This window comes from Megascapheus bottae, chromosome 8 (assembly GCF_031878675.1).
Source record: "Megascapheus bottae isolate mThoBot1 chromosome 8, mThoBot2.hap1, whole genome shotgun sequence".
NCBI lineage: Eukaryota > Metazoa > Chordata > Mammalia > Rodentia > Geomyidae > Megascapheus > Megascapheus bottae.
Genome location: NC_143516.1, coordinates 13,350,571 through 13,377,174, shown reverse-complemented (window position 1 = coordinate 13,377,174; position 26,604 = coordinate 13,350,571). Strand labels below are relative to the sequence as shown.

The window sequence follows — 26,604 nt, the reverse complement described above, 5'->3', positions numbered from 1 at the left end:
AAGGCATTGAACATTACTTGGTACTGCTTCCCACTTGTAGGCAAACATTGCCTGCACTGACTGCTTTTCTTGTCATCTGAGAAAAGTCCCTCTTTACTAATACATACTTAGAAACATTCCATTTGAGATTTTGTGTTTGAAAAAAATGTATCGATTATCTTAGAAGTTGATATCAGTAAATGGTGTTGCCATTAGATGTAATATGTCAAGCTTGATCCTATTTTTATGTTGATAAACCTAACTCTAATAAATAAATAGCAATAGCATATAGTTTTCTTAGTATAATTTATAGCCTCTCCAATAGAAATATAAGTTGACCCTAGAGGGTAATTTCTAGCTAAGCTTCAGTGGGAAAAAATAATTTGTTTGCTCATTTTTCTCATTCATTCTGTTATTGCTTCTGTTGACTCTATGAGACTATAATTTTAAAATATAGCAATAATTTCAGTGCCTGTGTTTACCCCTTTTTATTACCAGTTTATGTTTTCTTGGTTTGTCTTCAAAGTTACGAAACTCAAAATCTAATATTTCCTGCAGCAATAAAAATCAAACAGAGTTTTGCCAACTGAAGGAAGGGGGGAAAGCTCTAGAGAATGTATTACCCAATGTGTTTACTACCATTCTGGATGCAGAAGTCTGACACTTACGGGCTACAGAGCGTGTTCAACAGTCTGTATATGGAGCTATAAACTCGAAGCAGATGCTCTGATGAAATGTTTCCAACTGATCTATCTGTTGGAATGTTGTTCTGGAGGGGCTGCAGGTCCAATAGCATTCCCACGACAGCCTGGCTTTCTGATAGATGGGAGAGATGACATTGTATGGCTGTTTTCTCAAGGTTGGTTGAATTTCTTTTTAACATTTTACCTCACAACCAACTGTCTGACAGAATTAAAGATATGAGTTCTTGCTTTACATCTTCTGGAATATAATTTGGAAGAAGCTCAATCAATTCAGTGTTTGGGTTATTTTAGTTATTTATAGTCACAAGTCCTTTTAGGCAGACTCTAAGTCTGGAAGATTGACTTAAGTATAATTGCCTTTGACAGCTCTTTTGCTGTCTTAAAAATGTAGTCAAATGGGCAAGTATTTAGGCTTAGTAATATAAAGGCACCCCAAACTTTCTCCCTTTTAGTAGTTTAAAAGCATAGAAATCTGTTTACCTTCTTAGAGAAGTAACTTACCTAGATCCAAATTATCACTTCCTTGTAAGGCAAAATGAAAAATTATACACATAGCATACATATTTAAGAAATAATGATATTAATGTCAGACCGACATTTCTGGATAAATAATGACTGTCACACATTTTGATGGGTCAGTGAACTGAAACTTGACAATATAGTCCTTGGACTTTCGCATACATGATTATGTGCACAACTAAATCACAACCACAAAAAGTTAGGTGGGTAGAAGAAGAAATTTTAGTTTTTTAATTTTTAAAATTTATTTGTATTGCACAAGTGATGCACAGAGGAGTGACAGTTACATAGATCAGGCAATGAGTACATTTCATTTTGGACAGTGTTATCTCTTCCCTCATTTTCTCACAGTTTATCCCTCCTGACTCTCATCCCCCACAAATTATACAGTTACTTTTCAACATTATGTTCAGTGAGTGTCAGTGCAGAAACTGAATTAGTTCACCCTTTATCCCACTGTTTCTGTGCTTCCCCTCCCCAAACAGATAAAACTTAACATTTAAAATAATAGGTACAGAGATAACAAAACAGCCACAAAAGGAGAAATAAACAAACAAAACCCATATACAGACACACACACACACACACAAAGTAAAATTTAAAATCCTCTCCTTCCCATTTCTTGGAGTTCATTTCAGTAAACATCATTTTAAGTGATTTATGTTATTATATGCACATAGATATTGAGCTTTTTGCATCCTCTCGTAACAATATGCTCCTTGGATCTCACTGTGTGAATGTTTAGAGTCCTGTTAAATTTATCATGACTGTATGTAACTTTTTGTCTTTTACTTTCCATTATATTTACTTGCAGATTTATAGGCCCATTCTGGTTTCTACAAATGAGGGAAACTATGCAACCTGTGTTTCTTTGGGTCTGGCTTACTTTGCTTAATATTTTTCCCAGTTCTTTTCATTTCCTTATGGATGGGACAATATCATTCTGAGAGAAGCATAGGATTCCATTGTGTATATAGGCCACTAAGCATCTGGGTTGATTCTATGTTTGGGCTATGGTAAACAGTGCTTCAGTGAACATTGTTGTGTTGGTGGTATGGCCTTTATGGTCAATAGGATAAATATCCAGGAGTGGAATTGCTGGATCATAGGGAAGCTCTATGTGTAGTTTTTTGAGGAACCTCTATGCTGCTTTCCAGAGTGATTGAACACGTTCACATTCCCACCAATAGTGTAGTACTATTCCCTTTTGGCCACATCACTGCTAGCATTTGTTGTTCGTTTTCTTGATAATGGCCGTTCTAACTGGGGTGAGATGAAATCCCAATATCATTTGGATTTGCATTTCTTGCATCTTTCCATGTGTCCATTAGCTATTTTCATTTCTTCTGTGAAGTCTCTAAGTCTTCAACCCATTTATTAATTGGGTTATGGTTTCTTTGAGGATTTGTTTTGGGGGGATTTAATTTTTTAGTTCTAAGAATATTTTAGATAAGAGGTCCTTAATCTGATGTATAGTTAATTAAGGCGTTCTCCCATTCTGTGGGCTTTCTCTTTTTTTCTGCTAGCTATGCCCTCTGTTATGCAGAAACTCTTCCGTTGGATGAAATCCCATTGATCCAGTCTTTCTTTGATTTGTTGTGATTCTGGAACTTTACTTAGGAAGTTTTGACCTATGCCAAGGAGCCCTAATATCTCCTCTATCCCTTTCTGTAATATTTTCAAGGTGCCTGGTCTTTCATTAAGGTCTTTGATCTATTTGGAATTGATTCTGGTGTAGGGTGATATATAAGGATCTAGCTTCCATTTTCTGCATGTGTATATCCAATTCTTCCTGCACCATTTGTTGAAGAGTCTGTCTTTCTTCCATCCTGTGTTTTGTGTTTCTGTATCAAATATTAGGTGGCTATAGGTTTGTGGGTTCATTTCAGGGTCTTCTAGTCCATTGGTCCTCAGGTCTATTTTTGTGTCAGTAACAAGCTATGTTTATCACCAGGGCTTCAAAATAGAGTTTGAAATCGGTATTGGTATTGCCATAGCATTGTTGTTCCTGTGAAGAACTGTTTTTGCTATTTGGGGTATACTATTATTCCATATGTATTTTCAAATTTCAAGAAACAATTTTAAAGCATATTCTTAAGCAAACAGAACATTATTAGTTTGCTAAAATGTTTCCTAAGCATTTGAACTTTTTTTCTGAATTGAACAGTGACATGAAGTACTAAAGAGAATGATTCTGTGAGGAAATTTTCCTTATGGGTGCCTACTAAAGATAAAGTTTGTCCACAAGTAGAGATAAATAAGTCTGTAGCATTAGTCATTTTTTTGCTGGTTAAGCAGTTTGATTTATCTTTCCTCCTTTGATTAAAAGGGAAATTTGAAAATGAGCCAACAGATGTCATAATCAAGTAGCAATGGCCTCTCCAATCGCTTTCCTCAAAATATTTATCTAATAACTACTCTAGCTCAGAAAACAATCTGTCAGTTGAAATTATTTTTCCCTGAATCATCCATGACTTTAAAAGTTGATGGTAATTCTTCATTTGATTTTATAGTAAACATCAGAATATGATATTGAAGTATTTGTCATAGAATTTTACTACTTGAAAGACCATTTACTGAGGAGCTTGTACTGGTGATTCAACTATTTACATGATCATCCACTCAGCATAATGCGAGATACCCTTCAGGATAAGAAAGCTCTGAATGCAAGGTCCTGACCAGTACTAATCCTGTACTATAAAAAAGAAGATACAAATATGAGAAAACATTTTGCTTTATGTGTCATAATTGAACTGCTTGAGTGTTCAAGGAAGGAAGAGATTACATTTTCCTCTGAAGTAGTATCTGGGGAAGAATTAAACAGGTATTTTAGTAAAAGTAGCATTTGAACTTGATCTTAGGGAATTTTTGTTTTCAGTATGTGTGATTGTAGTGTGGTGAGATCATTTCACATGAGTGAAGATTCAGAAATGTTACTGTGTTCTTGGGCTATGACATGGAATCTGATATAAAGAAAGTACACACTCATGTGTAGGGGTGATTAATGTATAGTAGAAGACAGACTGTAGAGGCGACCTAATTTCTGTGATGAAATTTACTTTTGCAATAAACCATGTAGAGCCCTAGTAAGTTTCTTAATCACATGTAAGAATTTTGGGACAAGGTTGATTGCACAAAAATTAGAATAGAGTTTGAAATATAAACCTTAAAAGCCTTACAGTAAAATAGTGCAATGAAAGTTGAGTCTAAGGCATGCATATAGAGGGAAAAAAAGCAAAAACAAACAAAAAAACCCAACCAAACAAAAAAATCCACCATATTTTCTGAGTTGAATTCATTAGAACTGGAATATCAAGCAAGGGACCTGAAAGGATAAGGAAAAAGAGAAAGTAAGTTGCATGATTTTTTAAAATGAGGATGATTTTTTAAAACAAGAGGATGAAATATCATGCAAACATGAAAGGAAATGCTGTCTTATTCTGCAGTAGGGAGCACTGTAATAAAATACCACAGACTTGGTGACTTAGAAAAGAGTGATAACTCACCCCTCCCCATTGATCAAGATTTCCCCTGGGGTTGCAAACAGCCACTTTCTTACTGTGTTCTCACACACTTCCTTCCTTGTGTGAGAGGAAGAGAGGAGCCCAGGAATTCTGTGATTTCTTCTAAGAGAGGCATTAATTCCATTGAGGAACCCTGTCTTCAGAACATCATTCAAACTCCTTAATTACTGGATGGCCCTTCCTCTGAGAATTAGAACATTGACACATGAATGAGGGAGGAACTCAAATATTTTGTGTATAAAATTCTGCTTCAACATATTACTACTTGGGATCTAATCCTTAAAATTAAAATAGGGTGGGAAACCCTATCTTTAACCTTGAGCTTTTCAAGTGGCTTGATATGGATAGAAAGGTCAGTGCAATGCGCTGAGAAGCTTGGCATGAAAGGTAGTATGTACTTTAGGAAGTATTTCAGTGGATGGGAAAGAGTGAATGGCATACTAAAGGAGAACTTCACACATTTGTAAGATCTGGTAAAGGATCCAACGGCAAAGGAATGATAATAATTAGCAACATGAAAGAATTACACATCATTTATGCCTGGAGTTCAATCAAGATCTATGTCATACAATAAGTGCCATTTGATTGTGTTGGAATGTATGGCAGCAAAGCACCAACTCCAAGGTGTTGTGTTTGGTTGATGCTGGTTCCCTGTAGCTGGGTATATAATGCAGGATGAAAATTGAGACCGGAAAGTTAAGGACTGTAATAAACCCCTGCCGGGTTTATGAACTGCCAAACACCAATTGCAAGATTTGTAAAGGTAGGAAGGAAGGCATGTGTGGACCACAGGTGTACTTTCATGAGACTCCTAGTGGAGTCTCAGTGGAGAAGGAGGGTTGCGTATCTAGAGCCAGGTCCACTGCAGATGATACAGGTACATGTGTCATCTTCACTATAGTTGGAATACCATAAGACATCCTTGGATCCCTGGGCCTAGTCAGTGATGGTGCTGCAGGCTGTGAGAATGCTTCAGGTATTTCGTTTGGGATGCCTGGACAATAACTAAAATGTCTGAAGATGTAGCTTTTTACCTTTGCCTTGGGGCTCCTTGGCCATGCTTTAGAATGAAGTTAATGGTGCCGGGAATGGCATGTGGAAGAAGTGCCAATGTGGGGGAGCAAGTAACCTCAAGACAATGGGGCTGGACAGAATTTGCATCCATCCAGGGAAGTAGATCTCTATTCACCCCTATTTCCATGTGTGTATGTGTGTGTGTTTAATTAACACCCTTAGTTTTCAGATAACATCAAAATATCTACTTTAAAGAGTGGCTGTTTATATTTTCAAGTTCTAAACTAAGACCAACGGCAGATTATTCTAAAACTTCAAAGAGAATGTCATCCCTTTTGAATATGGCTCATGGTTTCCATTATTTTAGTTAGAAATTTGTGTGAGCAACTTCTATTCAAGTTCAGAGATATGGAGTTTTATGCTCATAAGGCAGTTTGGTGTAATTCTTAAACAAAATTTAGAAACAGTCTTGTGATTATCCATAGTGGCTCATGGTGTGTGTAGGTTTATAACATCACTTTGCAAGTAAAGAAATGGAAGCTTAGAAAGCTGGAGATTTCATTTATGAGACAGAAATGGAACTAATATGTATTACAGAGATAATCATTTCTACCAATAATTTATTCATTTGTAAACTAAATAAAATGAATGAATCATGGAACCTACACTGAAGGTAGTCATAATTTGTAACTGTTAACAATAAAAATAAGTAGTATGACATTATCCATGTGAATAGGCAATGCCAGATACCCATGTAGTTTTAGTTGTAATTGCTATTTCAAAAATGGTATAGACAGCTGAAGTAGAGACACATATGAGTGATCCTGGTACTCGGGGGTCTGAGACAGGATCATCATGAATTCAAGCATGAGCTACATAGTTAGACAACACACACACACACACACACACACATACACAAAAGCAAAATCATAGACAACTGGCTCAAAATAGCATGCATTAACTTCTTGAGAGGCTGTGAAATCTGAGATTAGGGTGCCAGCATGGTTGCTCGCTAGTGAGACTCCTCTTCCTGTCGCAAATATGTAGTCATCTCATAGCCTCCATGATAGAAAGCCCAGAGAGAAACTAAGCCCTTAAAAAAGAACTAATCCCATTTTTAAGACTATTTTCATATCTTGGTTAGCTCCCAGTAGTATTATATTAAGATAGGACTTCAACAGGAGGTGAGTTTTCAGCCCACAGAAAATGGGATTATTATTATTTATTGGGTACCTTTTTTTTAAGCTATTACTTTCCCTGGATATATTGCTTAACCTCTGTATATTTAGTTACAGAAATTAAATGATGATTGTCCTTATCTCAGAGTGGTTAGGAGGATTAAATGAGAAAATTTGTAGACAGCCTTGTTGTGTCTAGTAGAAAACAAAATCTTACTCATTGCCATCAAGTGGCATGGCAGTTATGAATGAATAGCAAGGTTTATGTAAGTCATAATTGAACACCTTCAAGTAAAGAGAGTTCCCTTGCTACTCAGCTCATTCACTCCATTCTGTATAGAATGGCAAAGCTCTAGATTTACCGAACGTGGAGGCATGCATATGTAACCAGGAATGAGATGTGTGTGTGTGTGTGTGTGTGTGTGTGTACACGCGCGTGCACACATGCATGTGTGTGCATGCAGATGCTGGCCCTGTTAGCCCCATTTTGGCAACCTGCACATATCTGGCACCAGTTAAAAAAACATGAACTCATTTGCTCTCCATCTGTTCCCTTTCACATCCAATATAAGGTGTTGCTTCACCTCAAGGCATTCAGACCATATGAGTATATTTGCTAAGCTAGTCTAAGAACAAAAAATATTGATAGTTCTCAGAATGAAGAAATACAAGAGAAATACTATGAGACTCCATACCTTTTGATCATGTAGACAGTCCGCAGACTCATTAGTTAGAACCCCCTGACTACACGTTATAGACACTATCTTAAGCTAGCCTAAAGAAAACTTGGTGGAGTATTGAATGTAAAGAATGCAAGGAATAATATCAGGTAGCTTATACTGCAAGGTTCAGAATGCTTTGTGGCCACACCATAAAAGAACTGAGTTCCTTGAGTAGATAAATTCGGACTCCATTGCTTGTTTTTCTTCCACACACCTTCATCTTTTTATTTTGCCTCTCCTTTCTCTGTTTCTCAGGCAATGATGATTAGTGTCAGTTCCTGAGTTTGTATGTTGCTACACATTGAGATGCCCAAAGAGTAAGACTTAACTCCCCTTGGCCACATGATTTTGCATGAATACTGGGAAAACACTGCCATGGAGGGGTTTGAGACCTCACGGCGTACACATCACCATTACTATAAAGGTGTAATTAGTTTAGTCAAGAACATCCACATCAGCAAGGTCTTATCTGTTATTTTATTGTGTAGCTTTCTGATCTTAACTGCCTGTACTTGTATGGGGAGCAGGAAATGTTTCTCCCTCTTTGCTATTTCTCTCCGCTTTAACTATGTTATACTAAAACAAATCCTTGCCAGAACTTTCAAACAAACAAAAAAAAGTTGGCTACCAGAGGATAAAGAAAAAGAAAATACTTCCATTTATTTTTGCTTTGTTTTGTTTTATGTGAAAAATACATCAACAAGACATTGTCTTTGGGATTAATTGAAATACACATAAGGTACAAATTAATAATAAAAAACACTTATTGGTAGCATTTGTTGATAATAGGAAAAGAAATTAGTTGATACTCCCATCAACCTCACCCCAAAATGTGTGTATTTCCATCTTACTACAATGGGACAAGAGAAATCTCCTAAATCCATAGACACTGAAAAATGCCATTTATGTACACTGTCCTCAAGATATACCAAGCATTGGCTTCTGACAACTGAAGCCATATTATCTAGGCTGATTCTACTAAAGATACTGAGAAATAATGAGAAATAACCACTTGGAAGAAATCAATAACAATGGGAAATACCTTCTTCCCTTGATTGTTCTTAGCTGTAAAAATATATACTCAGTTATCCTACTCCCCATAAATACTCTGAACACCGTGGGAGCTGACTTCATTTTATACTTTATCAAATATGAGAATGTTTGCATTCGTTGGCTTGGAGGTACACAGAGTGAAGAATAAGAAGAATGTTAGTAGAGAAAAATTACATAGACTTTCATTGTCAGAATTAAATAAGTTGTGACAATGGTGCTGAATTAGGAGTGAGGGAGAAAAACAAAGAGCACTGGTTCATTCTGACAGTGTTTTACTCGAAACTGTAAACAGCTTAATAAGTTTGGATGTATAATTCTGAGTGTGAGAGAGACTGAACAAGATAGAAAGTTACTATTTTTCAAATTGTGGGAGATATACTGCTGAAGAAAGAAGTATGATGGCTAATCTCAGAGGGCATCATGTGAAGTAAAGGGGAGAAACTCCAACAGCAAAGTGGCAGGATGAAATCAAAAGATGGGCCTCTTCTACAGAGCTTAAAGTCATGGGAGGACAAGGAAAAGCCATAGACAATGCTTCTATTAGCTCCCGACAGATGTGCTAAGTAGCAAAGAATGTGTTACTGTGAGGACAGGCTCAAGGTCAGTAATCTATGAAGTAGGTCTGTAAGGACATATGGAGGCAGGAGATAGAACAGAATATTAGAAAAAAAATAAAGCAGTTCCTTTTCTGTTGGCTAAAAATGTCCAAGATTGGTTGGCTCTGTTTGGTCCCTCGCCAATTCCTTCTTGTGAGGATCATGGAATTCTAGAGAAATGGATAGGAAACCAGAACTAACTCACTCCCTAGATGAAAATTTATCCCTACCAAAAGCAGTCCCTTGGTGACCTAATCACCTCCTACCCCATTCCACCTTTGAAAGTTTCTTTCTTTTAGGTGCTAATACTGAGGTTGAACTCGGAGACTATGCCCTGTTCCTTAGATGTTTTTGTTTGCTCAAAGCTGGCACTCTACCTCTTGAGTCAAAGCTCCACTTCTGACGATTTGTGGGTTAACTGGAGATGAGTCAACTCCCCAGTTGTCTTTGAGCCAGGATCATCAGACCTCAGCCTCCTAAATATCGAAAATTACCAGTGTGAGCCATTAGCACCCAGTGCTTAAAGTCTTATTTATCATAATGGGTCACAAAGGTCTGGCACATACCAGAGAAAAGTAAATTACATCAAATCATTCATTCATAGATACATAGATAATAGGCAAAATAGTGGGTTAACTGTAGGTATGTTTCTTAAGTTCAACTATGTAATTCTAAAAGCTATTCTAGAGCTTATTTCTCTTTATACTTAGAATAAATTCAAGGCCAGAGACTTTACCAGGGTAAATCCAAAGGAGCAGTAATAATGACTCATTCATTCAATAAATGAGTTTTATGCACCTACTATGTACCAAGTAGTAGGACAAACTTATCTGGCCCCTGCCTAGAGGGCTACAATCTAACAAATGGATTGGGTGTTTCAACTTTGTTATAAAATTGTAAAGGCTCTGGGGCTGAGAGTTTGACCTAGTGGTAAAGTGCTTGCCTAGCATGCACAAGACCTGGGTTTGATTCCTTGGTGTACCACATACATAGAAAAAAAACAGAAGTGGTGCTGTGGTTCAAGTGGTAGAGCTCTAGACTTAAGATAAGTCCAAGGACTGTGCTCAGGCTGTGAGTTCAGTCCCCAGGACTGGCAAAAACAATGTGCAGGCCCTGATCATGAAGTAACTCCAGTGATGAGGAAATAGGGGCAATTTCAGGGTAGCTCCAGCAGAGAAGAAAGGAGAAAAACAACATTGGATGAGATTTACCTGCATGTGATAGAATCAGAACCCGGACCCTTCCTTTTCTCAATGGAACACTACACAAGTGACCAAGTAAAGCGCATTGTTATCAGTTCCAACTGTACTTTACAGCTAATACTCTTCCCTTAGTGTGGAGATGAACAGGAGGAGAGCAGGGAGAGGGCTGGGGATTGCCGGAACAGGAAGCTTCAGAGTCTTAGGAGAGATTAAAATGACTCGATCTTGACAGCAAAAGACGAAAAAGTATCACAGAGAAGAATCACAAGTAAAAATAAGGTTACTCACAAATTTCGATGTTCAGAGTTAAGCCCCAACAGAGATGTTTCTCCTGAGCTCAGAGATGCACTAGACATGTAGGAGACATACTCATCACTGGCAAGAAAGCCAACACATGGTGAGCACTGGAAAATAGAATCGAGGAGTGGCCCATTTTTAATTAAATGCTAACCCAGAGAAGCAGAATAGCTGATGAAGAAAAGGTCATTAGAAAGCAAAACGAGATGGCAAGTAGAGAAGAGATGATGAAATTACACTTTGTGGTTTCATAGAAATATAATCAGCCTGCCTGCGATCACTAATGACTTCTGATCGCTAATGAGCAATTTAGTAACAGTAGATGAGTCTACACACACAGTAACTTACTTCTAGATACCATAGCAAAACTCTTCCATAAGTGTACAAGGAGACTTACTCAAGAATGTTTTCAAAAATAACTTAAATGAATAGTAGTGGGAAATGGATTTTTTAATAATATCTCATTAATTTAATGTACTTAGGTAATGGCCTGGAGCCATATTTATCTATGTACTACTACAAAAAGGGTATTCACTGAATGGAAATAGATATCATATATATAAAATTTAATGATGTGATAAAACTACCATGAATTATTTATTAGTATATATTGTAAAAGTATTAAAATATGCCAAGTGATGAAATACATCAAATTTTCCCTTTAAAAGGAGAGGAATAGTGTTTAGAATGATAATTTTTCCAGTGAAGGAGGATTTTAATAAGGCAAAATGTTAATACTTGGTAAATCTGTGTTGATAATTAATTTTGCTTTATCATTCTCTCTAGCTTATCAGCTTACAAGTTGTAATCATTTAGAATATTTAAATGGAAGAGTATTTTATATTGAAATTATAATGGAAAGTCTGCATTTGTGTTTATATAAGGAGCCTGGACCACACTATGTTAGGTGTGCATATGTTAAAAGAAGTGGAAAAACATTAGTATTTACAAAAGGACCAAACACCGAGTCCAAGCTACATTCTCTGCTGAGCAAATGCTAAGAAATAAATACTAAAACTCAGATATAGAAACATGCCTTTTGCTTTGGAAATCCAATAAGAAGCATAAATCATCTCACTTATCTCTGCTAAAATGGTCCTGAGTTGCTGTCATTTTTTTATGAGTTGTTTGGATAGCTGCCACATTATTTTTATTTGCATGGTGAGATTTATATATCCTCAAGACTGACCATCTGGAATCGTCTAGACCATTTTGTCTCCCTTAAAAGTAAATGCACCTCTAACTCTATTGTAGTTTTTTGGCTTCAGACATAGACAACTAACCTGACTCTGCTTCTACCCTGCTCCTGAATCCTCTACTCTGGGCCATTGATGGTTCAAGGGGAGAGAGAAAGCAAAAATCAAGTGTATTTGCTACCTAGGGTTTTTTTTTAAATTATTGAGTTAGAAAAATGGCTGAAGCTCATGTATAAAGTGTGAGTGAAGTCTGAGAAACCATGAATTCACGTCACCTAAATATCCACTGAGATGTTAAGTATTTGGGTTTCATGTTGATGCTATTGGTTCACTAGCTTTCAGAGAAAGATTATTCATAGCAATTTGCTATTTGGAAGCAATTCACACATATTATTTCAGCCACCTTGTATGGACATAAATGACAATTATACAACTGGACAGAGCCCAAGTCTCCTGGGTCCTTGTCCCATGATTATTGTTAGTGTTACACTTAATCACAGTTGTCTGCAGCAACTTTTCAAGTTCACATAAAGGGTAAGTTTTGTCAGAAACTGATAGAGTGATAGCCTAAGGTAAAAAAAAAACACATAAAAAACAAAGTCCTGTCCCTAAGTACCTTCAAAGACAAACGGGATACTAATACAAAGAAATATTACTTGGACAATAGAAATAGATGGAAAGATGTATGCACAATCTATAACATATGACAATGACTTTATTTAAAGGGAGAAAAATAAGGAAAGAAAGGTGGGAGGAAAGAAGAATGAGAAAAAAAGACCCTAATATTTTCAGAAGTAGAAGAAGAATCTTTCAACTAAACTTCTGAGGTTTCTTTAAATCCATAGTTTCTGCCAAAAAGCATTCAAGCACAGATTTGGGACTTATATTTGACAATCTCCCATATGCCACATTTTCCCTCCAAGCTTTTGCTAGGGCTTGCTGAATCTGTGGTGGGTTGATTATGTGGTTTTATAATGGCTAAAAATATCTTAAAGTCAAGCTCCTTTTCTTAATTTTTATATTGTAGGTAAACTGGTCATTTGGGCATCAATGTTTCCAAGCCTTAGGCTGTAAACTTTGACAGAGCAGATCTTTCAGAAGAGCAAAGTTTATATAGTATGAATCATGAATACTTGAATGCAAAGGAAACATCCAAAGCTAAGCAAGGGGATGGTGGAGAAGATGCTCTGTTCTTTTCAACAACCACAATCAATACTTAAGCCAGTGGCTTTGGGTTTCTTAGTTACAGTGTGAAGCTTGGCTGTCAATATGACAGAACTCTCTTCTCCCCTCCCCCCTCCACAGAGGAACCACAGAACTTTCAGTAACTGTAGCAGTAGTTCCAAAATCTAGTACTAGATAGAATCACAAAGCTTCTTGTCCCAGTCCCCCCTAGGACCTTAGAAATTCAGACACTGCCCCAGGCTGCCATCTCCACCCACTCTCACTAAATATAACCGATACATCAAGTCTCCAGCCTCTCTGGACAGCCCTCCCCTGTTCTCAGCATTCCTCACAGTAGACAGGACCATATACATTACTTGCAAAGTCCAGTGAGAAATAAAAATGTTAAAGACCAAGGTAGAAAAGCACAGAAAGTGTTGAATATTTAATATGACATTTTCACATTTGTAGTTCTTCTATAATCTTTCTCCCTCTCCCTCCCTCCACTCTCCCTCTCCCTTTTTTAATCTGTCCCTCTGTCTCTCCCTCTCCATCCTCTCCTTTTCTCTCTTTGCCCCTTCTTCTCCCTTTCTCCCTTTCCCTATCCCTGACCTCTCTTTCTTTCTCCTCTCTCCCCTCTATCTCCCCGTATCCCCTCTCTGGTTCATGCTCTCTTGGACAGGGATATTCTCAGGGAAAATGATGTCCTTGTTCAATTATTTGTGCATGTGCAGCTCACATAGTACAAGTTCCTATCCAGCCAGTCATTGGATAGGAGCCTTTGGGAAACTGAGTTAGTCACCTCCCTGCCCACATGCTTCCTAGCCTGGCCTAAGGTATTGGAACAAGAGTGCAGGAACAGCTGAAGTATTTGGATCAGAAATGAATGAGAGCCTTGTCTCTGCCCTGGTGCTTCAAATAGCAATGGCACTGTCCATTGACAGAAAGAATACCTGTTGTCATTTATTTCCTCAAGCTGCTACTGAGCATGCATCCCAGATTTTAACCTTTCTGAGGTCTCTGAAATCAGTGGAAGGTGATGATGATTCCTGATCAGAGGCAGTTAGTGAGTCTTGATGAGCTGGAACCCAAGGAGGAGGCATGTGAGGAGGGGAGGGAGGGAGGGAAGCAATGACCTCTCTAGGAAAGGCAGGAAGGCTGTGAGACATGGGGCCATCAGTGAGCCAATGCCTCTATCTGTGCTCCAACGTGCCATTTGCTATCACTACCAAAGCACAAGGTAAAAAATAAAATAAACTGAACTTTAAAAAGTGGATCACAGATCCAGAAACATTAAAGACAGGCTCGTTGGATGATAACATGCCTGTCTGCATTGACCACAGGCTTTTAAAGGCATTGCTTCTCAGGACCATTAACCTGGCCATGCCCATAGGCATACTTAGAAGAGTCAAGAGGATCCAGACAATTTCGCAAAGCAAAGTCAAATGTGCTGAGCAAACTTCTTCTTTAATGAGAATTTCAGTTGTTTTAATAATATTTTGCGGGTTGAGTGCAATTTCCTATGTTCTCCTTTGATATAGTCAAATGTATTTTCATTCTCCATTACCTTCTTGCTGGTATTCACTGTTTTAATAATCTCTTTCATTCTAGGTGGGCATATTGAATGTCAAAGATATATTCCTTTGGCAGGTTTGAGAGCAAATATTGTCTCTGTCTAATTTTCTTAAATAACTAGAATATGGTAGTAATGAAGTCACATCAAGGTGTCTCATTTTACTATTTTTGGATGAAGATTTCAAATTGCTTTGAATAGATTATATACTTTTAAATCATTTATTAGATGATTCAAACTTGGTAGAAAAATGGATCAGTATATTCTGGCATATCCACCAGTGCTGTGGGAAATCTTTCCCCACCTTAAAAACTCAGATCCTTTCCCTTGCTTACAGGTACTTAAAAGCAAGTATGGGGTGTTCTCCTTTGAGATTTCATATCAGGCCTCAGCTTGAAAGACTTTGAACAGAAAAAGGCATAATAATCGGTTACAGAAACATCTCTTCTTTCTCCTCCTCTTTCTCTTCCTGACTTTCCACTCCTTTGTCTACCTTGATGGGAAAAAGAGACAGAAGAGAGGGGAGAGATCTTTGCCTTGCTGTCATGATACTTCCATGGCTACCACTGGAGAAGTATCATGAGTCACTTTGAGATAGATGGTCCAATGCCATCGGACATTCGTAAGTTCTTTGGGGATCCCTATAGGAGACTGCAGTCCTGTGCGGCTTTTGAACATATGAAATCTCCTTCAAACTCCAGCCACCCAATCCACAGCACTCACAGTCCACACTCTACTAGTTCTGCAATTTAGGATCATTGTCCTCAAATTCTTCTCCATGACAGGCAGCCCTACTCCTGTGGCATGACAGGAAGATGACTTCATCCCAGCAACTCTCGAAGAATTCCTGGATTCACCAGGAAGCCATTTATCCTGGTTCTAACCAGTGAGGAAAAGGCTCACTCCTCATGGCTACCCTGTCAGCTTTGCTCTATCTAGCTAGTGCTCTGTTCTTCTTGCCAAGGTGACACTGAGGGCAAATGGCCCTATGTGCTGTCTGAGGAAGCATCAGAGGAGGTGGGGATGAGATGATAGGCTCCTGCATGGCAGCTCCCGGCAATCGTGCGCCATGCCTCCTCTCCTCTCTTAGACACATTCTAGCTTGTGAATGCCAAGAGACAAACATGACTTTGTAGGAAGCAAGAGCCATGCTTTTATGATGAAATAATATGGGAGAAAATTACCAGTGCAATTGAAAATCATGGTGTCAGATGTAAATCTGTTCATACAATGACTGTTTTGAGACATCTGAGTGGAAAGATAGTCAACATCAGTGCATATGAAGATGAAGTTTCTGGCCGCCTAGATTGGCATGATCTACAAGGGAGGGGAGAGCTGATCTAGGACACACACACACACACACACACACACACACACACACACACTCACACACAGAGCAGAGGAATCATCTGCCACTTGAAAAGAGATGGCCCCACAAGGGAAAAGTCATAATGCACTCTATTGACATAACTTTTAGAAAAGAACCTAACAGTAAGACAGGCAATACAGATTACATATAAGATATGGAAGCAGAGATGACAGAGGCCAGATCAAGGCCTCTCCCAGGATCAGGAGGACTCAAGGGCCAGGCTGAGCCCCGCCCTAGGACCAGGCACTGCTTGAGTGGTGTCATCACCATACCTGTTCCCATGTATAACTATTCACTCACGGGGTGTCTTTTTCTTTTCCATCTTCAGGAAGAGGCAGCCAGAATTCTCGCCCACCAGTCAATGTCCGTCGGCACATGTGCAGCTTTGAAAACCCCCACACTGCAGTGAATGTGTAAGAGAAGCTGCATGGAAAAATGTAGTGTTTTTGCCCCTTGCTTTCTCTCTCCTGGGTTTTTTTTCCCACTTTCTAACATGGAAACAGATGTGGTGCATGCCATCAAGAATGAGGAACTCATGAACGTGCCATGGTTTGCACGACTACCTTAATTTGATTGTCCATCGTTCTTAAAAGGGCACTGTCAAGTGGTTAGTTCAGTCGTTTTGCTTATTTTATGTTTCAATGCAGCACTTTTTTTGGCCAGTTCTAGAAATTTGCTTTTGTTTGTGACTCCTACTCATAAGGCTTGAAAGTGAATTTTCTCCCTCCAGAAATTTGTCAGCTTCTCCTTGGCAAACAGAGCTTTTTCTTTTCTTTTCTTGCCTCTTTTTTTTTCTGTTGCACAACTGTTTGAAATGATCCTGTCTGCATTGTAAAAGCCATAGCTTCAATTTATGGAAGAGTTCCACAATGTCAGATTGTGGGGGTGGGTGCCAACTTGAGCTCTGCTGGCTGTCTCCTCCACCCTGGGGAACACAAAACAAAGATTTTTGAGTCCAACAACCAAAAACGTGAGTTAAAAAAGGGGAAGTACTTATTTCCCCAACCTTCAGGGTGATTTATTTTTATCAGATGGACTCATCTGATAAAAGAAAACGATGCATGTTTGGTCCAATTTTTGACCTTTAGATCTTGACAGTGTCTCTTTAAGTTAACAAAAGAACATAGACCATGTTCAATTCATGGTGCATGGAGTCTGTGGTCATTCTCAGCTGTTCCTTTACAGCCCTTCAAACGCCTGGGAGAGTCAAAGGTACACATTCCTGCAGCAGGAGGGCGCCCACGGATGAGGTGTCTATGGCTCTAATAGCTCTTCAGATGAGAAGAGCCCAGTTTGTTCAAATGTTTGCTCCTGAACTTGGTCTTGGAGGCTGGTGAATTGAGTCATGGTGTCTCTTCCTTTCACTCAGTGGAGTGCACTGTGGGAATCTGTCACCTGCCTTTCTTTTATTCCCTTTAAAATTTTGAATATAAAATGTGTAGTGACACTACTCATCCTGATTCTCAGCAGAACAAAGATGACAGGCATGCCAGTGTGTTTTAGGTCATGGCTGGGAGGTCTCCATACACATAGAGTGGCGCCATTCTAATACCTTCAGATGAATTCTGTGAATTCTTCCAAGTCCAAGGTCATGGAGTGTTTCTTGCATCATGGGATAGGGCTAGGAAATCCTAATTATGACAGCTGCTAGCTGCCTGTCAGAAGGGATGGATGGAAATGAGTAGATATGATTGTCCTGTCATGGAAGCAGGAGAGAGAGGAAAACCAGCTGACATTTGCTGACTTAAAGGTGAGTGTCTAAAAGCAAAAGTTAAAGCCAAAGGTTGCACATCCTGACGGTGCCTCAAATAACTCAAGCATCAGGAAAGCCAACAAGTTGGCATTGAAACTTTCAGGAGAGGAACCATTTGAGCATTCTATCCAGAGATTATAAAAAGAATCAGGAAATTATCCTTGACTTGAAAGCTCTGTACGGTGGACTAAGACTACATATGGTTAGCCTTGCCTATTGCTGATAAATTATAAAAGACCTTTTGAACAGCAAGTCCAAGGGACAAGTGTGAAAATAACCTGGGTCACTATGATCCATTCAGATTACTCTTTCCCTGTGGAATAATCTCAGCAGAGCAATGCAACTAGAAAGCCTGTAACTGGAGTACAGTTGGCAATTAAATGTATAGGTCTGGTGGCAGAGAGCATAGAGGAAATGATCTTGTTTGAGCTGAACTTCCTTCCAAAGAAACATAATCTTGGCTTATCTGTACTTCCTAAAGGAATGTAATTATATCTGACATACCTCTGTAAAAACAGTATTGTAGTAACAACATGGTGAATTGCACTATAGTGTGAGATATTTTTTTCCACCAGTTCAAAGATAACATAAAATTTACTTGGAAAAAGCTTAACATTAGAGTTCTACTTTAGTTTGAAACTGATTGGGTAATTCTCTCAGGACAGTAGATCCTCTGCCCAGAAAAGACTTCGTAGACTTCTTCTTCATTGACTTTGATAAGATAACTTTATCTGGGGATGTCTTTTCCTCTACTGGCTCAAGGAAAGTGTAAGTGATTTTCTTGATGTCATAGCTTGTCCTGTGTCATACAGCTTGAACATATGGAATGAAATTCCTCTAAGGCTTACAAAAGAAGGGTAGTATATGTTGACTTTGTAGAGTGGTAAATTTCAGTATACTGATATAGTCCTCTGTTCTAAGTGAAGCGATTAGATTGAAAGGGGTAGAAAACAAAATTCTCAATGCTATTCAAGACTTAATAGAGAGGAAATACCAAGTTCTCACACAACTAGAAAGCATTTGTCTTTAAAAACACACTTAGAGATTGTTTAACTTACAGGTCATGGTGCGTCAAAACAATGAAAAATTTTAATTATATTCAGAAAGTCTCCAGGTTGTAGAAAACAAGGTAAATACACAGATTTTTCTTGTAGCAAAACTTTCAAGAAGTAGAACAGGAGTCAGTATGGAAGACTAACGAGCTTTTCTGGGGATACAAAAGTATGACTCAAATAGTTCCTATGCCTGAGACTCTGTGAGAACCACCCTTCAGATTGCCTTCTGGCCCCAGCTGGCTGAAGCACATGGAGGTGAGTCTCTGAACACTTTCATCTGCAGCATCCTCTGTGCTGTTTCTTGGATACCACACCCAGCTGCACCTGCCGGGGTCACCAGAGGCTCCCCCAGAGCTGGCGGCTAACAAGCTACTCTCATCCATCTGCCCTCAATGCTAATTCCTATTTTAATTTTCACTTTGTAAGAAAACAAATATTACTCTCTTCTGGTTCCCAAGGGGTGAATCTCCTTTCCTTATCACAAGATCTCGCCCCACCCACACCCCTAGGTCTGTGACTCTCTGGAAACTTCCCTTCCGTTGGTTGTGAAGCTATTAAGCCTAGCTGTGGAGACATGAACTGAACATGAGAGGGGCAGGTGTTGCGTAAGCTGGCCCTTCAGGCGTGTGCACAGGATGGATGCATCCCTTCTGATCTCAAACACCCACCCACTGTTCTTCCCAATTTTAGACCTATCTGGAGCATACTCTGCAGATGTAACTAGTACTTACTGAAACAAATAAAACAGACAGGATCACTCTGATTGCCAAAGATACACTCATCTGTTTATCCCACCCACGCCCAACTCTTCTCTAAAGTGCTGTAAATATTGGGTTTTGTGTTTGGTGGGATTGTGAAATGCATCTAATGAAAGAAAAATCAAAGCAAGATCACAAACCTGCTGTAGCTGGGATTACAGCTTCAGGCCTCCAGTACTGTGTATGATAATGTATGGCATCCTAATGCTTCTACTTCTTTTTAGTCTACCAACCATTTCTTCCATGACTTCAATAAGTGTATGAAGCCACCTGAGGTATTTCTCTTAAATATTCTGTATTTTATCATCAAATATTTATTTTAGGCCTGGGGTCTTTCTTTTAAAATTAAAGCAAGGTTTGTGTATTGTGTAACAATGAGAATATTTTCTAAACTAAATACTTAGAAATTGAGTAAAATTAAGCAACACAAGGAAGAAGCTGATGTGTGAAGCAGAAGATATTAAACTTATATGGAGTTAAATAAAAGTTATATTGCCTAGTACTGCAGCCTTTCATAATATGTTTAATCCTCTGTTTTTGCCCCATCTTATAGGTTTTTCTCTTCTAGATATCATAACAATCAGTTCTGTTTGAAACAGGATATTCCATTTTTACACCAAAACAGTCATAAAGTCTGTGCCTGAATTATTGATAGTAAGGAACCTGGTTTGTGGACATTTGAATACAGAACACAGCAAATGTTTTTCAGAATTTAATTACCCTTGTATATAACAGCAAATGTCATCATAGCAGAAGCTATTTTCCTTTAAAATACTGGTGCATTATTTAAGAAGACATAACAGATATTGAGTCTCAAAACAATAAAGAATACATAGATCCATGGACCATTCCTGTTGTCTGTGGACTTGAGATACGAAATAATTAACCCTGAAAGGTTGAATTTTGTACCGTGAAGTTCCCACACTGTGCTGAGATGAATTTCCTCTCCTATCCCTGTATTTTAAGATGCAATTTGTTTTGTTCTTGAAAAAATGAAAAGGTTAGTCTAATTTTTTTAACCAATAAATGCCCTGGGGCATAGAGTCTGTTTCCTAATTAAACAGGACTTTACAGCAAATCTAGAGCAAGACCCTGAGGGAAAATAAAGCTGCCAATTTTCAGAATCACCGTGAAATTTTCCCATCACAAGAATAAAAATTGAGTTCATTTGAAAGAGAACTAAATTTTAATGGTTATATCTGTCTACAAGATCATCAATAACAGTGTTAATCTATTGTTGTGAGTGATTTAAAAAGAAGCCCATATGGAATATTGGGCAGTAAAGAAAACAGCCAGTATAATGAGTGAACGAAATACACGCGTTCACCTTAGAGTTTCTTAGTAACATTAAATGTCTACTTTACTGTTCATGGAGAGACTGGGGCAATGTTTTACTCTTTCTTCTAGACCTGATAGTTGAACTAAGAGCAGATTAGCTTTGAGATCTGTTGTTTATAAAACACACACACACACACACACACACACACACACACACACACTTAAGTGAAAGATAAGATAGCATTTAGTATACTGATTTTATTAATTAATATTAAAGTGTGGGCTTTGACAAAGAAAACATTTTCCGATTTACAGTTGAAACTAATGCAAAGCATAGGCCTGTGATGGGTATATTTAAAGATGGTTAGATATGTATAGAAGGTATGATGTTTTCTGGACTATCCATATTGAATGAATAAATAGAGAAACAATATGCACAGAGTAGTGGTGGATGGACAGTTGAAAAAGATGAAAGTGGAAGGTGAGCTTTCCTAAAGTTTTAGACTTAGAAAGGGAATTGTGAACTCTGTTTTGGCCTTTGGCTGTGTTTCTTTTGGCTGGCTCATGGACTGTGTTTTTAACAGAGGCATAATGTACTATTCATGAGTTGGTTTAATTTGGAAAAAAATAGTTACTCTAGCAAGGCAAAGTGGAAGACTATTAATTAAAATTTTTGCACTAAAATTGCTTGTGCATTCTCAGGTAATATAGTAACTATAAAGGAGTAAATTATTATTTATTATTTATTATTAATTTTGATATAGTAGCTTACAGGTGATATTTTTCTTAGACAATTAAAAATACACACAATTAGAAATGGATTATCAGTTTTACAGAGGAACTACCTTAGCCCTAAATCAAATTTTGAGCCTTTATATCAAGTTTACAGCCTTTATATCAAGAAATTTCTGTTTTCAACATCAGGCTTTCTCTCCTTAAATCTATTCATTTTTCAGGATTTTAAAAGATGGCACATGTTGGTTATATGACAATCAGAAAAATGTTGAAGTATTCATGGTTCTGTTCTCAAGTGATTAAATGTTATTATGTTAACTATTGATCCTATCTTCTTTCCAAACAAAGGACAATGATATGAAAGATTCTATTTTATATCTCCACCAAAGAATAAAAACATAATTTTCTTGTTCTATTTAGTTTTACATTTGTATTCTTCTTATGTTCCTTTCTCTGTTGCTTTCATGGATACAGAGAAAAAGCAAACTCCTCAGAAACAGAAGAAAAATGACTCTCAAGTATTAACACTGTTCTTATTAATAGAATGCTACCAAGGTATCACCATCTGCTAAAAGACATTCAGAAAATGAGCTGAGCCCCAAAGTAAGATCAGAGTTATGGCAATCTACAGAACAGAAATTGTGATGTTTGCACCTAGGACAGTTTTTCTTCAGAGAAAGCTTCCATTTGGTTGGTTTTATTAAGGTTTCACGGAGATGAAAGTTGATGTGTTAGTCAGCTTTCTTTCATAGCAACAAAATGTCTTGAAAAACTCCAAGGAGGAAGGTTTATCTTAGCTCATGGTTTAAGAAGTTTTCAGTTCATGGTTACATGGACACAGCAGAGAACATGTGGTAGATTGAACCTTCTTGAATCATGTTGGCAAAGAGAGAGCTCATTTTACCTACAAGGCCCCTCTCCGCAAGTCCATTGAACTCTGAATCTGGGAATGCAAGCAGGAGATAAGAGCCCTTATGATCCAATTAGGTCCCCCCCTCCAAGACCCCACCTCTAAACTGGGGATGAAGTTTAACATATGAGCTTTACAAGGACACTTTAGACTGAAATCAGAACAGTCCAATAGTCTTGAAGGATGCTAATAGCCTAAGGTTTTTCTTTTCCGAAGCACAAGGGTGGGGGGAGGGGGGGTTGTCTTTGCATCCATTGTCTACTGCTCTTAATTTAGAGCTGTTTTGAAATAGCAACAAAAACAGAACATTTTGAAATGCTCAGGTCAATCATGTGTCTGGGTTTGTCTCTCATCTACATTTTTTCTTCTTCTGTTCAGGTGCCATGGTCATATTTATGTCCCTTGTTGAATATATGGGAAACACTTGTGTATCAGAATGCGTGTGTGTGCGTGTGTGTGTGTGTGTGTGTGTGAGAGAGAGAGAGAGAGAGAGAGAGAGAGAGAGAGAGAGAGAGAGAGAGAGAGAGAGAATGATTTCATGACTCCATAGGACAAGGGCACAGAGCTTTATATAGGCAGCTATTAATTTGTTCCAGAGGCTACAGTTAGGCTTCTCCTGTCTCAGTTTACCTAAGGTTTTGCTTATTTACTTTTAGAGAAACATTTCCTCAGTCATGATGGGGCTGGTTCACAGACTTACCTGAAGAACTTTTTATTATTATTATTATTATTATTATTATTATTATTATTATTATTATTACCTGGCGGGGGGGGGGGAGAAGAGAGGTCTTTGTGAAACCCTAGATCTAAATGAGAATAACTGCTGCTTCAAGAGAGGCCTTTACTCCCTGACTTCTCTGCGGCTCTTCCTTCCCGGGTGCTGAGTGCTGAGTGCGTCTCCAGGTTTCCAGGAAAGCACGGTGTTTGGTGTTTGGTTTCCAGGAAGGGGGTGCGGGGTGGAGGAAAGGCCAGCCGTGGAAGGTGGCCTTGGCCTGGCGGGACACACAGTGGACCTCCCTCTGCAAATAAACGCCCGGCTCTGTGTTTCCTCCGCAGCTCCAATGGCAAGTCGGTGTCGTGGTGCGAGCCGGGGGCCAGGCCGGCGCCCCAGGGACAGCACATGTGGCACCGGCTCTCCGTGCACGTCAAGACCCACGACACGGCCTGTAACCAGACGGCCGTCATCAAGCCCCTCACCAAAAGCCACCAGGGCTCGGGCAAGAGCCTGACCTTTTCCGAGACCAGCACCAAGACCCTGTGCGACGTGGAGGAGCCGGAGGGGGCCCGGCCGGGGGGCTTCAGCCCTTCCAGCAGTCCTTCCACCGCCCTGACCACGCCGCCGCCCCACCTGACCACCGAGGAGACCCCTCTCTTCCTGGCCGAGCCGGCCGTGCCCCAGGGCTTGCCGCCCCCCCTCCACGAGCAGCAGCAGCTGCCGCCGCCGCAGCCGCAGTCCCTGCTGCAGCAAATCCAGGGCGTGGTCGGTCACTTGGGCCCGGGGGTCCCCGACCTCCACGCCGCGCTGAGCGGGGCCCCCGGGGACGGGCTGCGGCCCCTCTATGCGCCGCCACCCGCACCGCACCTGCCCATGCTGCCCCTGCCGCTGAGCGCCTTCGGGGAGGAGCGCGCGTCGCCCCCGGCGGAGGACGAGGAGGACGAGGACGAGGAGGAGGACGACAGCGAACGCTTCAAGCTGCTCCAGGAGTACGTGTACGAGCGCGAAGGCAACACGGAGGAGGACGAGCTGGACGAGGACGAGGACGACCTGCAGGCGGCCGGCGCGGGCGGTGGCCCGGGGACCCCCGATGCCTCCCCAGCCCTCACGCCTCCATCCCCGTTCCGGGACTCGGTGGCCTCGGGCAGCTCGGTGCCCAGCTCGCCCGTGTCCGAGTCCGTGGTGTGTAGTCCTCCCGAGGTGAGCTACGCCTCCGTCATCCTCAGAGACTACAAGCAGAGCTCGTCCACGCTGTGAGGACAGCCCCGCCGCCCTGGACAAGCCCTCCGGACGGGGGCGAAGGCCAGCAGGACACCCTGGCATGGAGGGCCCAGGGGGGGACAGGAGGACCAGAAGGCAGAGGAAGGAGGGAGGGACAGCAGGCGGGACCAGACAACCTCCACGCCTCCCAGGATGCTGACTTGAATGCTTCCAAGGCCTTCTCCAGGAAGGAAGAGGATGTTGACAAAGCACAATTCCGTATGCTAGGTGACTTTTACTGCAAATAAATAAGGAATGAAAATAATCTCTTTTTTTTTGCACGAGTGTGCATACATGTATATGCTCCTCTACACACACACACACACACACACACACACACACACACACACACACACTTGCCAAGCTTGAAATGGGGCAACCCTTGTGGATACACAAGCCCAATCATTAGCTCATTGCTCTTCTTAGCAGGTGGAGACAGATCAGAGTGAAAGGGAGAGGCAGAGTGAGACATGGGACATCCAGGATCCAGGGCTGGGTCCACTCCATTCCTCAGAAGCTCTCTTCTCTGCTAGGCATGCAGACTCTTAGTTTTCAGCAGACTCAGGGGTAACTGACCTGGGAGTGTGGGGCCCTCTTCACCCACCCCTGCCATCCAGTACCAGCCTTGCTGTTACCCTTGGAGAAAAGCGCACAAATGTCCTGAGGCTCTGTGGTTTCCATCTATTTAGGAGAACACGAACCTGAGCAAAATCATCATCCCAAAGTGCTTCATGGGGAGAAAAAATGAGCAGCAAGATACTACAGAGACGTGGGTCTTTCCACAAAATCCAGATTCCCATATCTTATACCGGCTTCTTGATGACTTGAAGGGAAGGCGAGAACAGCAGATTGCTTGGAGAGCGGCGGAGACCTTCTGTTTGTGCCAAGTGGGCTTTCCCTTGCCATTAAGTTAAACAGGACAAACTCGGTGGCAAGTGTTACCTTCCATTTACTGTAGCAAATTCAACTAAACTGTTGGAATTCCAAGATTCAGTAAACATACAATGTGGTGCCGTTGTTTCTCCTATGTATGACAGAAACAAATCCTCTTCCAACCTAAAGGTGAACTCATAGCAACAGTTACTGGTGAGCAGTCTTTCCTGTTATCACTTTATCTAGAGTGAACAGGTTCCTGAGTCCTGTGTACATGTGGTATAAAATTTGTGTTATGTAATCACGTCAACCTAACTGCAACTGCAAGATTGTCCTTTGAAAATAGTGTAGATATTTTTATGTACCAGTAATGTTTGATCTATCATTGTCACCAATATCTATCGAAACTCTTTGAAGGTTTGAGTGCTGTGGTTCAATGTTTTTCCTATGCAGCTCAGATGGGATTTCCTCTTCTCAGAAGGAACTTATTTTTCAGATATTTTATGATGTAGAAATGCTATTAAGTTGTTTGGAAAACTGTATATTAAATGGCTGCAAAACTGTGGGTTACAATAAAAATACATTTTATAAACATACACATCATCATAAAAACATACAACATGGCAAAGATAGTATTTAGATTATTTCAGATTTCTAAAAGATTTTCCACACCTACTTGAGCTTTATGTTCTTCTGGCATACAATACCATCCAAGCCAGTAACAACATCTCAGCTATTAACTCATCAGTCACATTGGCCTTCTTTTAATTTTTGTTCTCATGTCTTTCGTTCTTGTATTTTTCTGTCATAACTTTTCTTTCTAATTCTCTCATTTGCTGCTGGGTAATATCCATATATATATATATATACGGATATTCCATTTTTACCTTTCTGCTTTTGTGTCCAATAAAAGGATTTTTCTTCCTGCTTTTGATTTCCTTTATTCTTGGTGGAATGAATCCTATCCCTTTAAATATCTTTGTTTATGCCTTCTGTTCAGTCACATTTAATGTGCTTCCTTCATGGTGAAGCTGCTGATGTCTCAGCCAAAAATCATCTTAGAATCTTTAAATATCATCTGCGTTCTTAGCTCAGAATTTATCATCAACTCTAATGCTAGAGAGATGCATTTCTTGTGTTTTACCATATCCTACAATCCAGTGTAGCCACTTTCCTA

At 39.7% G+C, this 26,604-nt stretch overlaps 1 protein-coding gene across 2 annotated transcripts in view; it reads left to right on the top strand.

Annotated features, from left to right (window-relative positions):
- Positions 1 to 24,969, top strand: part of Grm1 (glutamate metabotropic receptor 1) — a 270,165-nt gene extending 245,196 nt beyond the window's left edge. The window contains exons 8-9 of one of the 2 annotated variants that reach the window (XM_090337998.1): positions 16,419 to 16,503; positions 23,636 to 23,715. In XM_090337998.1, coding sequence (XP_090194124.1) covers positions 16,419 to 16,479 — 61 coding nt within the window. In that variant the 3' untranslated portion in view covers positions 16,480 to 16,503; positions 23,636 to 23,715. Of the gene's footprint in view, positions 1 to 16,418; positions 16,504 to 23,635 lie in introns of both variants that reach the window. The other variant, XM_090337997.1, reaches the window with a different exon arrangement.
- The last annotated feature ends 1,635 nt before the right edge of the window (positions 24,970 to 26,604 follow it).